General features: G+C 31.1%; 1 protein-coding gene and 1 long non-coding RNA gene across 5 annotated transcripts in view; one reads left to right on the top strand and one right to left on the bottom strand.

Moving 5' to 3' along the window:
* The window catches only part of LOC105666179, a 30,091-nt gene extending 21,101 nt beyond the window's left edge, over window positions 1–8,990 (bottom strand). For all 3 annotated transcript variants that reach the window (XR_007225520.1, XR_001099071.3, XR_007225521.1), the window contains exons 1-2: window positions 8,730–8,990; window positions 7,131–7,241 (exon numbers count right to left, since the gene is read on the bottom strand). This is a non-coding gene — a long non-coding RNA (uncharacterized LOC105666179). The remainder of the gene's footprint in view (window positions 1–7,130; window positions 7,242–8,729) is intronic.
* Window positions 7,215–15,559, top strand: LOC100647402 (protein downstream neighbor of son homolog). Of its 2 annotated transcripts, none has more exons than XM_048409553.1 (8): window positions 7,215–8,271; window positions 12,548–12,694; window positions 12,973–13,600; window positions 13,725–14,053; window positions 14,126–14,331; window positions 14,402–14,605; window positions 14,673–14,859; window positions 14,937–15,559. In XM_048409553.1, exons 3-8 carry the CDS (start codon window positions 12,999–13,001, stop codon window positions 15,110–15,112), a joined length of 1,704 nt encoding a protein of 567 aa, XP_048265510.1. In that variant the 5' UTR covers window positions 7,215–8,271; window positions 12,548–12,694; window positions 12,973–12,998; the 3' UTR covers window positions 15,113–15,559. The 2 variants fall into 2 exon arrangements, with proteins under 2 accessions (XP_048265510.1, XP_048265511.1); XM_048409554.1 differs by lacking the exon at window positions 7,215–8,271 and adding an exon at window positions 11,923–12,318.
* Window positions 15,560–16,497: the final 938 nt, after the last annotated feature.

Genomic DNA, 16,497 nt, shown 5'->3' with positions numbered 1-16,497 from the left:
AATGAATTTTAACACTAAATCTACCGGCGCGGTCAAATTGACCGCTCTGGCGACTTCTATACAAATTAAACCATATTTAAACTTTATCATATCGCTTCATAATTTCTGACTTTTCCCAAAACATACATACAATATATTTTTCTGTATTTAATTTTAGTTTGCTCTTTTGTTTTCTGAGAACAATTTATATTCTGCCTTGCCTACCGTGAGCGATCATTTTGACCGACCGACAAAATATGTTAGTTATTCTTAAAACCGTAACCGTTGGTGGAGAATGGTCATCTCCAATGGTCAAAGATCATATTTTTACTTGTTATTGTCTTTTCGACTAGAATACATCTTGGTTTGGTAGTCAATTACTCCACATCTAAATTTTTTATCTCTAAAACGCAGACAAAAAGCATCTCATAGCGTTTTGTGTAAAGTTGTTATAAAAGGAAAAGTAAAGCATATCAAATTTGACAATAACTTTGTATTCCGTACATGGTATTATTTTGTGATAGATATTTACCCTAAAAATATCAAGACTTTTCAAAAAAAAATTATAAAAAAAAATAACGGACATAGAAGAAGACTGTTCAGTGTGCGATGAACAAGAAACTTTAGCAACTGAAAACGGCATGGAAACACATGAAAAGCTACTTACAACCGAATCAGAGTTGAATATTATAAATAAGCGTTTACGTAAGGCCAAAAAGGAAAGAAATTATCGTTGACGACAGAGAGTGAAACTGGGCCCGATAGGACAGTTTGGAAAGAAATAGATGCAAGTCTTGAACCTGGCAGGACATCAGTTCATAATATTTTTAGGGATATACTAAACGGCATATAATAAAAGGACAAGTAAAGACGGCACTTTATCTTATCATTGATCACCGTATAAGGAATCATATAATAAAATGTACCGAAGAAGAACCATTTAGAGTATTGGGGATTACGAGGGAGCTAGGTACAACAAAACTAGATGCATGTATTGCTCTGTTATATGCCCGCGGTGCATATCAGGCAAAAAATTTATATGTCTAATATTTGTGGAATAAAAATTAGAGACCTGCATTTGTTTCAAAAACAATAAGCAGAAGTGACTTTGCTGAAATTATGAGATTTATACGATTTGATAAGATGAGCGAAAGAAGCTAACGTTTACGAACCAATAAATTTGCAATGGTATCTACAATATGGGGCCAATTTACAGAGAATTCACAAAATTATTATAAATCTAGTGCATACATTACTTTTATATGAAGAATCGTGGGGAAAAAGCCATGCAATAAAACTATCAACAAGTACTACAAAAAACTTGTCAAGCAAAAAAATTAGTATTCAAGTAAAGATTACAAAATTACGAAAATTTGTTTAAGATGCGGGAAATATTTATGCGGCAAATGCACATTTGATAATAAGATAACTCGTAAAAAATGCAGCAAAGTTGAGTAAGACATATCTCTATATAAATAAAAGTGTGATTCTATTTAAGCCTATAATTGAAATTAAACAAAAGTAAATTTGGACGAAATTTTATGAAAGTTCATCATTTTATATACATTTAGTTATAAATTAACCATTATCTAAGTTAAATTATAAAAACTATTACTTCTTTAATCACCGGTCATTTTGACCGCACACTACCGATAGAAATAGATATACACGAAGTATCGGTAGGTTTAGTGTTAAGGCAGTAAAGAAAGAGAAAAAGCCGTGATAAGTGAGAAAAATATGTAAACCCATTTGGCATTTGCCAAAAAATATATAGATAGATAAAACTGTAGAAAAGGTACTTTTTCACCGATTTTAATGATTTTTTAGTACTCTGCAAAACTTAACGACTTGAGCAACTTTTTCCTATACATTAAAGTATCGAACGACTATAGTTTTGAACAAATTCGCAAAAATTATCGTACTACTACTATACATTCTGCTAATAATTGTACATCCGCGGTAGCGAGCGCGTCTGCATTAGTTGCCAATTATCGAATAGGTTGACCTAGTCGAAACCTGATCTTTATCCTTTGAGAGAGGACACACATCCTAATTTCTTATCGTGTGCGTATATAACTAGTATTCCGTAGACGAGCTCAGAATTTCTGAGATTATTCGCTACAGTCGATCGGTGGAAACATCAGACATGAGCCAAGAAGTGAACCGATTAAGTCTGCAAAATTACAATCGCTCTCATCTGTCCGGGCTGGTTACGATACAAAGGCGTTCAATAATGGTATCATAGTACGAACCTCTCCGGTGAACTCAAACAATGGAACAGAATCTTCATATAAAAAATGATTATCTTATCGACGTCGTCCTGGCCTCTGCAGAATAATTTGAACCGTAAGAGTTTTGGTTCTATAGAAGCTGTCGACAACTACCTCAAGACCTTCTTTGAAAAGAATCCACCAATTTGCAAAAATAGAGAATAGTTGTGGGAAATAAATAATTGTATTAATCACCCACATTTTCCGGATTATTTTCCAACGTAGTAGAAAATGCGTGATAAAACTATATCACCGTAAAACGTAATTCTCTATGTAGTATTTACATCTATGTAGTATCGTGGACAAAAGGCCTAAGATATCGGCCGAACCATAAACAATGTCGCGAGAACCGCGGCATCGTCGGGTACATCAATGTGTCGTTGGTCTTCTTTTTAAGTGGATAGTTTCGTGGAAAGGGCCTGCGTGACCCTGGCCACGGGCGTTTCGGGACACGTGTCTCGAACGACGGGAAAAGACAAAGAGACGTTAAAGGCAGTGTTAGTTGAGAAGCCGGAGAGGACGGATGCAAAAGGTGTGCAGAGTGTGAATTGAGAAGCGAGAGCGAGCGAGTGTAGAAGCCGGAGAGAGTGTGAATCGGGAAGTCGAAAGCTGCCTATGAAAATAAGACGTACGACAGCATTGTAATCATTTCGTTGCTTCGAATATTATTTATTAAATGAAAACATCATTACTTGTCCTTTCCTCTAAGACCCATTAAGATACTACATCTATATATATTATAATAGAATAAATATTACTTGGCTTTAGCAAAATAAGTGCATAAATACATAATGTTTATGTAAATACAGAACATTTTGTGTTTTTTTCTATATCTAATAAATCTTACACATGTTTCGGTTCATTTTATTATAAACAAGAAAGTGGGAGTCGACGACTTCTTATATTTTTCAAACGTAAACCGAGCGTCCCATGCTGGCAATCCTTTCTTCATTCTTTCCACGAACTACCGTGATAACGTTATATAACTGGCGCCCAACTAAAGACCCGCGAAATCCGCCGACACGAAAGAGAGTATGAGAGCTAAACCGCGGGAACCAACGGCACCTACACGGATCAGCCCAAGAAGAGTTACAGCTATTGAGATGACGGAAGAGCAACTCTCCAGACTCTCCAATCCGAAACCCGGAATCAGTAAGGGAGCTTTGCGCAATACAAAAGAAGATTCGCGTCACTGTGGAAGAATTTATCAATAGCGTGGCAGTATACGAAGATATCGGAAATATTAGCGGAGAGAACTCCCTACGAGGCTTGCAGCTCCTACTGTAAAGAGAAACCACAATCTGGTGGCAAGGCGCCAAGAAGGATGTCGATGAGTGAAACAAGGCGTCTTCGAACCGCATTCGTACCAAGGAACGAAACCTACCAGACTTACATGAAGTTTTTCGCCACAAAACAATATGTTTCCACGCCGATGGACAGATTTGTCGCGAGGAAACGAGCAGCATTGGCACAGCTGAAGTACAGTCACTCCGAGGAATTGAGTTAAATATAACCTACGACCTCATAAGACTACCTATCGAGAAAAAGATTCCCAAGACCACTTTCGCTTGACTTTCACAAAACCGATATTAATTAGACTACATTTTTTATGGTAATGATCACAATAGCGATGTATAAGAAATCATTCATCAATTGATTTCATTGATTCAAGAGAACGAGAAGTATCGCTACATACAGTCGGATGGAACACTAATGCACACGGCTTGGCATCAATAACAACGAAGATGGTTAGAGAATTCTTTGAAAATAGAATTACCTGCCAAGGAATAATGGAATTCGTATCTTACATCTCCGGATTTCTTATTTCGGAGAATATTGAACATAATGTTCGTAAGAACAGACAACGCACTATTAATCATTTAAAAATAGACATAGAAAAGTATAAAAAGGAAATATAGAAAAATTTTCTCAGCATTGTTTCTTTTGAGCATGATTATGTGGGATCCAACAAATGATCATACCGCAAATATAGCTTCGAAATAATCTCTTCTGTATGCAATTGGTTACATAGTTAGAACAATGAAAAAGAAGTTAACTGTGTGCTACAGTTAGAGAACGATGGAATTTTATCTAAACTGATAAGGATAAAAAATCGAATATTTTTTTTTAGAACCAATAATGAAAATGAAAATTCTCAAAATAGGAGAAGTCATTACAATTTGTAAAACCGCGAAAAAGGTTTCAAGGAGCACTCAAAATTTATCTTACATTAACCCCTTAACGGGAAGGGGTTAAATATGTACTCGAAAAGTTAATGATTCATACCAATCTAATCTGCAAGCAAATGGATGTTCGAACGCCATTTCTAAAGTTTAAGTCTAAGGTATACGTTCACCCTCCTGATAATTGCAAAATCAAAACAAACAAAGCATGTTTTTTTACAGAGAAAGTCCACATGATTGACACGAGTGCTGTCATTTTCACGATTTCATATATAAACTATAGTATATATAATAATTATAAAATTTCAAAATTTAAAAGATAGAACTGTGATTATTATTGTAGCGGCACATGAGTCAGAGGACATTTCGAATCATGTTGTTGTTTTGTCTCAGAGTATCAAGACCGTTAGATTATAAGCAATGTCGAACGAAAACGAATTTGAATTTTCCGACTTTCCCCTGACCACTATACTGGTGACGTGATCGTGAGCGAGACAGTATCGAACAGTTCATTTCAAGTACCAACGAGTATTAATGAGTATTTATTCCGAGTTTTATATTGTATCAACGACTCACTGTACGTATATTTATTTATTTCAAATATACTTGATACCTATTCACGACTAATCCTCCACATTATTTCTATATAGAAGAAATATATAGAAATAAGATTTCCATAATCTTATATATGAATGATGTATTGATTTCTAGTACTAATATAAAAAGTATAAAAAAATTAAGTTAATGTTAAGTAAATGATTTATGCCTAGTAAATCAATGTTAAGAAATTGAAGTGGGATATTATAAAGATGAAATGAAAATGCTTTTAAGTCAGAAAAATTACATAAAAGGCTGTGCTGAAAAATATGCAGTTAGAATTCAGAGATCATGATGGAAATAAATTTAAAACTAGAACCCAAACAGAAAGTATAGATAAACAATTGAAACATATATAGAAATTCAATTGAAACTTCATTATGTATATGTAGCAAATAAAACTTACCTGGATGTATCCTTCCTAGTAAATTATTTAAGTCATCAGAATAGTCAAAGCAGTACACACTACAAATATTCATTACGTGTTTTTAAATATTTGTCTTACACTAGTTCTATAAAGTTAATGTATGATTCAAGTTATAATGAAGAAATGGATGATTATGTAAACACTGACTGACCTTGGTTGAAGCGCAGGCAGCAGGTATAGTTGACAAAAAATCCACAAAAGGAATATTTGTTTGGAAATACATATTTATGGAGGTCACAGAAACAAAAGACTGTCTCCAGAGATTCAACTCATACTGAATACAATGCTTTAGTTAATTGCACAAATTTTGCCTACTAAAGAAATTTTTAATGCAAATGTGAAAGGACCTATAAATATCTATGAGGATAATATTAGAGCAATAGCTAACAAAGGGGGAAAATTTTCGAAACATTCTGAATATATAAGTATCTGTTACCATTCTGTTTCTGATTATAAGAAAGAAGATTGATATAGAGAAAATCTCTACTGATGACCAGATTGCAGACATACTTATTAAATCGTTATAAAATTTCAAAGCTTCAGAAATTCTAGGACTAGATAACGTGTAAAGATGTTCATAAGATTGTGGCGGCACATGAGTCAAAGAACATTTCAAATCATATTGTTGTTTTGCCTCGGAGTATCAAGGCCGTTAGATTACAAGCGATGTAAGAACAAATAAACGCGACGAACAATAACGAGTATTTATTCCGATTTTTATATTTGGTATCAACGACTCACTGTACGTATATTTATTTATTTATTTCAAATACAATTGACGGACTACGACAGCAATATTTCGCTCTCATTATTTCACGATACCTATTTGCGACTAATCCTCCACAAGATTATAAAAACAAAATCAAGAAGGTGTGTTGAAATACATGTGATTTATGCATTTAATAGCTTTATATATTAATTTAAAATAAGACAGTCTGTAGTCTTAGTCTGTAAGCAAAGTGTGTATGGTTTCTGATGCATAAAAAGTTAGACTATTGGATTGTTGTGCAGATGCTGAAGAATAAACATAGTGTGTGCCTTAGTATATTCTGGATAACTACATAATTAACTTTATTTCATTATTAATAAATAGTTGTGTGATCCTTTTATTGTGTGTAATTTTTCGAAATATCCTTGATTACATTAGCAGTAATAATTGAACATGTTCCCAATTATGGTATATTACAATACTATTTACAAAAATTGATTAAATTAGCAGCATTGTAATTTTAAAGTACAATAAATAACGTTTTATAAAAAGCAATGGGTAAACCTAATTTTTTTACGATTAACCGAGATTTATAATATTTCTGAAAGCGACTTTATTTAAATATATATCAGTATATACTAAACAATATATGTATTTATGTATTTATTGTATAATTGTTACATATTTATACGATATGTATTTATTTTTGAGTTATATAAATTTTAAAAATGATTAATTCTTTTTAAATTTATCAAGAATATGTACATTTAAATTTCATGGAAAATTAAAAGAAGAAACATTGTTTAACTAAACATGGGACAACATTGAATATTAAAGAACAATTATATAATTTATTATTCATAACATGATTCAATCCCATGATCATCTCATGTTATTCACGATCAGAAAAGAGAATCAGTTATATGCCATCAACGAAAGTATATTTTCAAAGAAAGGACGCTTACCTGCGTATGCATAGAAATCTCCGTGCTTGTGCGAGTTGTGCGCCTATTTTTCGTTGGTCGATAGTGTCGCCATCATTGAAATAGTCGCCAATGTCGCCATGCATCGACAATCTGTATTTGATAACATTCTTTCAATTTTGCAATCTTCAGTGACTCTCGTGCGCTATTATAATTTAAACACGAATCTGCAAAGTGTATCTTCCTGGGACTCTCAGTTTCTGGAAAAACCAATTTTGGGAAAAATTGCAAATTTTCAATGGGGTTAGGTTGGGGTTTGAAGATGTTTTGTGGATCTTTACGATAACAGCCAATGAAATAACATATTTTGTTATTGCACTATAATCATTTAAATGTGTTTAAATAATAAAGTGAAAGAGATACCTGAAACACAGCATGTTTTGCTTACATTTTCCAATTTATCTCAAAAACTGAAAATCTGGAAAAAAATCTAACCATATCACGTGAGAAGGCAGACATTTTGCTCAGGAAAAGGAAAGCGTCAGGAAAAATTTAAGATCATGTTTTGATCCCAACGTAAAGCGAAAAAATTTGGCAAAATATGTGGCGACGGAAATGACACAATGTTTACGGTTGCGTTGTCTGTTGCTCAGCACAACGAAACCATTAAACGCGTGCGACCTTTAGTTACCGCTACATGTTTTGCCAAACTATTTCGCTTTTACATTAGAATTAAAACATAACCTTGTAGTTTTTCTTAGTGTTTTCCTTTAGCAAATCGCGTGCTAAGGTAAGATTTTCTCCTAGACCTTTAATTTTTGAAATAAACTGAGAAATGTAAGCAAAGAATGGTGTGTTTTAGGTGTTCTTTTCGCTTTGATCATTATTTAAACATGTTTAAATGGTTATAATGCAATAGCAAAATATATCATTTTATTCGGGACAGTATACAAAATTTGTTTATCTTAACAGCAACTCGATGGCTGCTACTATAAAAGCACAAAACATTTCCAAAGTCGAAGATTTGCAATGTTTTTTAAAATTAATTTTTCTGAAAACTATGAATTCTAGGAAAACACGGTTTGCAGATTCGTATTTAGCTTACAAAAGTCTATACGAATCGTCTATTGAAAGTAACAAAATTAAATACGTGTTGGATAAATCGGTTTCAACAAATAAATCGGTATGTATAAATCGATACAAATTGATTTAGATTTTATACGGAAAATTTACCAATATAAGTGAACTTGTTAGAAAATGCCGTCGTTACCGTTTTTCTATGGAACTTATTTTAACTGTTTCGTTTATACATATAATGTATGAGAAAAATAAAAAAATTTAGTCGAACTAGGATGACTTAAAACAAACAAAAAAAAAAAAAAACGCTCAAAAGAAAGGAATACGACAAAGACCTATTTGTTGATTGCAATATTTGCTTAATACGAACGAAGTTCTCACTTTCTAAATCCCTGGCCAAGAGCATTAATTACATGAAATTCTGTTAATTTTAATTTCGTCAAATCAAATAACGTGTTTCTAATCGCAAATAAACGATTTTGTTTTTTATCGAAAATCAATCAAACTATGTACAATACTTTCTTCTTAATCTTCATCTTCGCTTATTAATTTTGGTTGCCATACCTCGTATTAACAATTCAGCACCGATACTTGCTGACACCTCACTCTTCGCTTCGTGTCTTGACTCTGCGAATAGCAGCTCTGGACTAACGTCCTACTGAGTAAGGTCTGTCGATATAAACAGAAAATTCTACGTTGAAGTAAATACCTTGCCTTTGTCTACAACAGTGGTTCCCAACTTTTTTTTAGTCATGGCGCATTTTAGAGAAGGTACAGATATTTTGGCGTCCTTTATATACAAACTTCAAAATTTACAATAGCAGATATGGCTGTGCGATTAAAAAAGAAGAAAATAAAGCCTTGCTCTTTTACAGCGCATGTATATTCTTATGTCAGAGTGCAACTATTGAGAATGACTGCTCTACAAGATTAATTTGCTTCAAAGTCTATTTCTTATGATGTTGTTATTCTAAAAATTTCGTTTGCTATGACTTTTGAATATTCAAAACTTGTGCTTTTTAAAACATTACTCAAGGAAATAACAATGATAATTTTTATTATCTCAAATTTTATTTAAAAATAAATAGTACTTTGCTTGAGAATTTTTATGTAATTGGCTCAGTTGCTATATTTATTACTGCAAATTTTTCCTTTAAACCGTTTTTGTAAATCTTAGTTACTATAAATACTAACAAGTAATAATCAACAGCGGAATGGCGGGTTCGAAACGGCTCGATGATTTCAATATTAGATTGGCCTAAAAAATTACTAAAAATATATCCTGCATTATTGATTTACAAAGGAAAAATTTGAATAATAATTGTAGCAATCGCACTAACATGTTAGCTTGTGAGAAGGCAATAGCTTTTTCGCAAATTTGTCTCAATAACTCACTTCATATGTACTGCATTTGTCCATCTACAATTAAAATTTTAAGTATGAATCTACATTTACAATTATATGTAAATATGAAATTTTTTAACATATAAGATATAATATATATTTTATAATATATATTTTCCTTCGCGTGACACATAAATGTATTGTGTATATACACAATACATTTATATAATATACACATATTACATATATATGTATACCATGAATATGTGGTCAGAAATTTGTCCGGACACAACCGGGAGACACTCTCGAGGCAAACCTCGGCGTGAGATATGTATTGCATTGACGTAACTTGATCTGATATCGAAAAATATAATTTTTTTTATTTTTTGTTATATTGTTGCGAGATGATCTTAGACGAATCATTGAGAGTCGTACGATTAAAATAATACCAAACACGTTTACATTTGTATTAATTTTTGTATTAATTGTAAGTTAAATGGGCAATGTTTAAATGACGAAGTGGAAGATTTTGAAAAACTGACATAATACATATATTACATATATTATTATTAAACGCTACAAATACATAATGTGTGTATATATATTATGTATATATATATATGTATTATGTATAATATATATTATGTATAATATTATGTATAATATATATATATATATATATATATATATATATATATATATATATATATTATGTATTTGTAGCGTTTAATAATAATAATGACAATAAATATAAAGAAATAATGATAAGCAATTGTAAATAAATTGAAAATATTTAAATTATCTTTTATTATTATAGATATCTATTAAAATCTTCGTATGGAATGCAATATAATTAGGTTCTTTGTTAGGAACTACTTTTCCAGATTATAAAACATGTGGACTTCTTGTTGACATGTGGATTTCTTCGTCCTCTATTTCACTTTCTAGTTCTGTGTTTATTATTTCTTTTGATGATTCCATTGTATTCTGTACAATAGATTCTTCTTTTTCGCATTCCGTAATCCACTCTGCTATTTCTTTTGGATTCAAAATTTCATTTTTACAAATTTGTTCTTAAGTTTCGATCCTTGGACCCGCTTCGAAATTTTCACACGGGGATTGACGTTTCTAAAGTTTCCTCTACGCATTTTTAATACTTCTCGGTATTACATCGCTCCGTGATTTTGCAATAAAATCTATACAATCTTTAATATCACAGATGAGAAAAAATTGGAATGTAATGCTCTCGAACTGGCATATCTGTGAAAAAAAGTAGCGGTAATTTATGTATACCTGTGAAATAGACACAAAATGCCACAGTTACATGATCTTTTCCCACTTTATTGCCATCCACCCATTGTTCACCTCGATGGGTTAACGTTTCCTGTGCAAGAGCTTCCCACATTAAGCTTGTTTTGTCCATATTATAAATATTGTCTTCCTTAAGATCTTCGTTATACAAAATTTCTGTTAATTGTTCAGTGAAGTTTTGTGCCGCTAATTCATCAAGATCAGCTCTCTCTTCATGTTTGGATACTTGACATATTCCGTATTTGGCTTTAAAATGCTAGAGCCGTAATACTTGACTGGCCGTAAAATTTGATGAACTGCCAAATTCATTTTTAAACTCCTTCGCCTTTTTCTGTAGTAATGCATTTTGTATGATATCTCCTAACGCTCGCCTTGCTAAGAACCATTCGTATAATCGAGCTTCCATATCTTCATACGAAGATACCCGTTGCCTCTTAGACTGTGCACGCATCGGATTTTCGCTCAATTCACGAATAGATGTCGATTGTTGCTTGTATCTTCTTATGGTTCTTTGACTTATACCATATTCAATAGCAAGATCATCGGTACTTAAACACTCCTCTAACTTCTGCAGAATTTCTAAACATTTTCCCACAGTCACTGTGTATCTCTTCCCTGAAGATGCCATAATGAAATCCTTTTTCACTTTGACAATATTTGAAAGTCAAAAATTCTTTGCTGGCATAAAAAACTTTTTACAATGTATTGATAAATGTTTTTAAAAATACCATATCATTGGCAATGAATATTACGTCACAGATGTTATGGTTTCGGACGGCCAATTCTCTGGATGATGATAAGGATGTTCTGGAAAAATCTGGCAACAAAATGTAAAAAGTGATCAATCTTTTGCCAAGAGAATTAAGTTAAATATATTAAGGATATGTTGTGTTAAGTTTAAATAATGTTATTTATATTGTGTTACTCGCAACTCCCAATGTGGAATTGATTATAATAAGCTTACAAAAAACTTTAAATAATCATTTTGTAAATACTTTATTTCAATAATATCCACGTCTGGTTGCTAATAGATTTAATTTTTTTATAATTGTATTTACTGAACAATTTTTTAAACTAAAGAAATATACGTATTAAAAATATATGTAAGTAGAAGTGGTAAAAGACTTCAAGCCTCACTCTAAACTGTACGTCGACTGTGTCATATTACACTCTATTTATTCTATCTCACTCGCACTGCCTGTTTCTCATCTTTACCTTCGATTCATACATGGTACAGCACAGTACAATTAACACAAGTCAGATAATTTGGTCCAATTGTTGGAAAGTTATCTCTCCAGATATATGGCCATTCCATTACTCCTGATCTCGATCATTACTGTATTTATTTATATAGGACATTTATTGACAAAAATGTATTGAAAAAAATGGAATGATAATTTAGTTTATATCCGATTAAGTAAACTTTTATTGTTTGAGTGAGAAATGATAAATGATTGAGGGAGTCGATGAACTTCTATAACGTACACAACGTACGTATGTAAGTATACATATGTATGTATATATAATAACTGCCTATTTCTTAACCCTGGACGAATCAAATGCAGCTTACTACTCCAAATATCGCTTAAACTACAGTAAAGTTGTAAATATGTCTGTATTATAATTTGTGATTTTTTTATCTATTCTACAATCGTAATTATATGTTATATTCCGATATGTGTGACATATTCTGACACATATGTAGTACAGATGTATGTGCTATTTAGGTACTGGCTGTTAGTACGTTATAACAGGTTATAGTAAGTTTGAAACTCTTCTACTGTGCATGGGGCCACCTTGTTTATAGTGTCAAGTGAGGGAATCTTTATTCAATTGACAGTATCTTCAGATTGATAAAAAGGTTTTAAGGAACGGTGTGTATATTCAATCATATAATTTTTCTTTCAGTATTGTCAAGAATCACTTAAAACATCATAAATAAACAGAAATATAAGACATTTATTGCTCTAACCTATCAAGTAAAACCATAGATAATGTGCAGAACATAGCAAAAGCTAAATTCTACAGTATTATATTGAGAATATATAGAAGGACATTAATGTTATATCTTTTTTATATTTATATCTTTTAATATTAAACGTTATTATTACCATTATTATTAATTATCATTTATATTTTTTTTGTATGATAGCATGACAACATTCATTTCCATTACTAATGGAGGATCGAAATAAATTGCAATCAGAATGGAAAAGACCAGACGAAGTAATGCAGTTGCATCGTTTAAAAATGAAAAAGCGTGCCCTACAAGCACGTATAAACAATACACGCATTAATAAAAAAAATTTAGAATCAGAGCCTACACAAAAATCCAATAATCAAAATATTGTGTCCAATCATTGTGTAGGTCAAAAGCGAAAGAATCCTTTCATTAAAGATGAAACAGATAAAAAGCTTAATATAACACCTCCAGACATGGAAGCTAGTAATGATAATACACTATTTGAATTATTAAAAATAAAAGTCCCAAAAATGAATGAAACAGAAAATTCAATAAATGATCGTTCTTTAACATTTAGCAATGCATTTTTACAATTGGAAGCAAATAAGAATATTTTGGATTTAGAAATACCAAAAGGTGAAAAATATATTCCAATAGACTGGACTTTAAAAACTAAAATGAGATTTATGTCTCCAAAACCATTCCCTTGGAATTGTAAATTGAAAACTAGCGAAGAAGCTTCTGGTACGACTGGTTTTGTAAGATGTTTGGATATTAGTGAACAACATTCGACTTTAGATACTAGTCCAAATGCAAGGTAATTTTTATATGTTTTATATATTTTAATTTAGTATATATATATATATATATATATATTAAATATTTACTAAATTTAAAAACAAATATATATATATATATCAATTAAAATATTTGTTAAACAGGTTACACCAATGCTGCTTAATATGGCAGCATCCTTCATTACCATGGTTGGAGTTATTTCCTCGTTCTACTGGGAAAGTAAGTGCAAATTTAACAAGTAATTCTATGATAGTAAACAACATGCTCATTAAAGAAGCTTTATACAAAGAATGGAGTGAAAGCTTCAGGTCACTTTTTCATTTATTGAGAGCACGACAATGTCCATATTTTTATGTTTGTGCGACCAATTTTACTGTATTATTCCGTGCTGCTGGAATTTGTGGAATTTCTGAAGCTCATGCACTTTTGACACCTACAACACGTGGTTTTCGACAGTCTTTAAAACAGGAAGGTATGAACAAATTATAATATGTAGTGAAAATTTTTGACGTCATTTTATTTTTCATTTGTACATGTTTCATAGAAATTGAATATACAATGCCTTTGAGAAAAGATTGTAAACGGCAATCAGATGTAACTGATTCAGGATATGATACAGCAGATTCAGCTACATCATTGAGCTATACAGAGAATCAAAATCTTGATGATGAGGAAGATGAAACACAAGATGAATGGCTGCAGAGCTTAGGAGTTGAAAATTCTGAAATTCGTAAAATTAATAATTCTCAAGTAATTTTACAACATGTACAATTTTTTTTTATTTCTATATTGATACTAATTTTTTAAGATTTTTCTCTAGGCAAGAATGACATTAGAAAAAGAAACTGAACTGGACAATATGAAACAATCCTTGATTTTTGTAAAAGGTGTAGAGTCACAAGCTTTATTTAACTTCTTAATTAATTGTAAATCTGCCATTACAACAACTGGTCCTTTAGCAGGAGTACCTCCAACTCTTTTATCACCAGTGGCTTTTCATGGTGCAACATTAAAGCCAATTAGGGTAAAATATTTTTATATCTACAGTTGTGATACATAATAGAATTATAAATTATTTTCATTTTTTACAGGTTAAAGAAAGCATAGTTCGTGTTGACAGTGAAAAATATTTTTCTCTGGAATTAAAAGGACCCCTCCTACCACATGTCTTACCTTCACTCTGTTCTTTAATGAAATCTAGTCAGTTAGAACAATATTCTGCGAGTTGTGCACGGTTACACTCAACAACTTCATTTTCAGCAATGAAAAATAATTTTGGTAAATGCTTTCTTCTATAAAACTGATTGTTTATATAAAAATCATATGAACAGTATGTAATGTTTGTATTTTCACAGAACAAATGGAATTAGGAAATATACCAAAAATTCCAGAAAATGTTTTTGGTAAAGAGAATTTGAGCGATTGTGGATTCAGTAGCGAATTATTAAAGGATTTTTGTAGTCCTGACCCAACAAATATTCAAATTATAGAAAATATTAAATTTTCAAATAATTCGTATACATGGTCTTGACAAATAATTGTAATAATATAGGAGATTATAGCCAAGTTTTAATTGATTATATTTATTAATTAGTTTGAGGAAAAGAATTTAGATATTAGGATAATATGATTTATTCTCAAAACTAATCATCAATGAAATCAATTGAGCGAAGTTATTTGAAGATTTAAAATTCATTGGCCCAGTGAACATCAAATTAAAATATTAAATATAAGGATCATCCGATGCTAACATAATATTAATTAGGGCAGTAATAATTATTATCATTGCTATTGAAATCTATACATTGACTACAATAATGATTAAATGTATAACAGGTCATTTACAAAACTGGCACTATATTAAAATCAGTAGAATAACCATATTTTGTGAAAATTTTTTAACGAAACAGTTATTTTACTGTGTAATAAATATTTAACAATAAATGATAATCGTTTATTCGATCCGTTTTAAAATAAAGTCGCTATAAAATTTAAATACTTAAAACTATATTGTATCTTACCGTTGTTTCAATCTAATTATATTTGTTAATTAATTACAGTAGATGCACTGTAGATGCACTGTAGATGCACAGAAGATGCAAGTTAGTTTTTATATAAAACATGTGCAGAAAATAATAAATAAATAAACTATTATAACTTATATAATTTTAATAGAAATAAAATTAATTTTTATCGGTAAAAATGTTTTATAATATCTAAAAATTGTATTAAATTTACAAAAAAATATTGTTAATAAAAATTGTATAAAAATAGTGTTGCTATATTTCTATTTGATATTCTTCACTTTTGGTGTTTTTTGTTTAACTACTCACAGAATATATTGGTCCTGCGAAAATATACGTAACAATAATTCATTACAGACAAATTTTCAAATGGGGGCGCGACGAAGGTGGGGTTCGCGGATGGACTACCCCTAAAAATAACGAATCGATATTCGCTCGCTGCCCCCGAATTGGTCGCCCGGTCACCTCGAGCGTGAACAATCAATTTATTGTAATAAGGTATTGTTTTGCTTATTTTTCTTCGGTAAATATTTAGTTTAATAAAGATAGAAATATTTTTTCGACTATTTAGAAATATAATATTTCAATTTATATTTTATCTAATATTTCAATTATACTGTAAAACAAATTTTTTAAAATTTTATTGATCATGTTACAAATTGTGCAATCTATTACAGTTTACGTGGACATATGTATATTGTATATTTTACGCATACATTGAGCACGAGTACATATGTATCCATGTCATGATTACGTCAGTACCCATTGCAGTCTGTGCTCATCGTATTGCGATTCTCTTCAACGAGCAGTTTCATGTTCCAAGGTCTTTTATGCGAGTTCAATTTTCGAATCGAATAATGCACTGATAATATTGCCCCAAATGGTGTTGGTG

This window comes from Bombus terrestris, chromosome 10 (assembly GCF_910591885.1).
Source record: "Bombus terrestris chromosome 10, iyBomTerr1.2, whole genome shotgun sequence".
Classification (NCBI taxonomy): domain Eukaryota; kingdom Metazoa; phylum Arthropoda; class Insecta; order Hymenoptera; family Apidae; genus Bombus; species Bombus terrestris.
The sequence above is the reverse complement of the archived record's forward strand: the minus strand, read 5'-3'. Positions and strand labels throughout refer to the sequence as shown.

What these genes read in the sequence shown, in the direction of transcription:
- LOC100647402 (XM_048409553.1), top strand. Translation starts at nt 12,999, where the DNA reads ATGGAGGATCGAAATAAATTGCAATCAGAATGGAAAAGACCAGACGAA. An exon ending in ACAGTCTTTAAAACAGGAAG is followed by an intron (nt 14,054 to 14,125) that starts GTATGAACAAAT and finishes CATGTTTCATAG; the next exon opens with AAATTGAATATACAATGCCT. An exon ending in CAACATTAAAGCCAATTAGG is followed by an intron (nt 14,606 to 14,672) that starts GTAAAATATTTT and finishes CATTTTTTACAG; the next exon opens with GTTAAAGAAAGCATAGTTCG.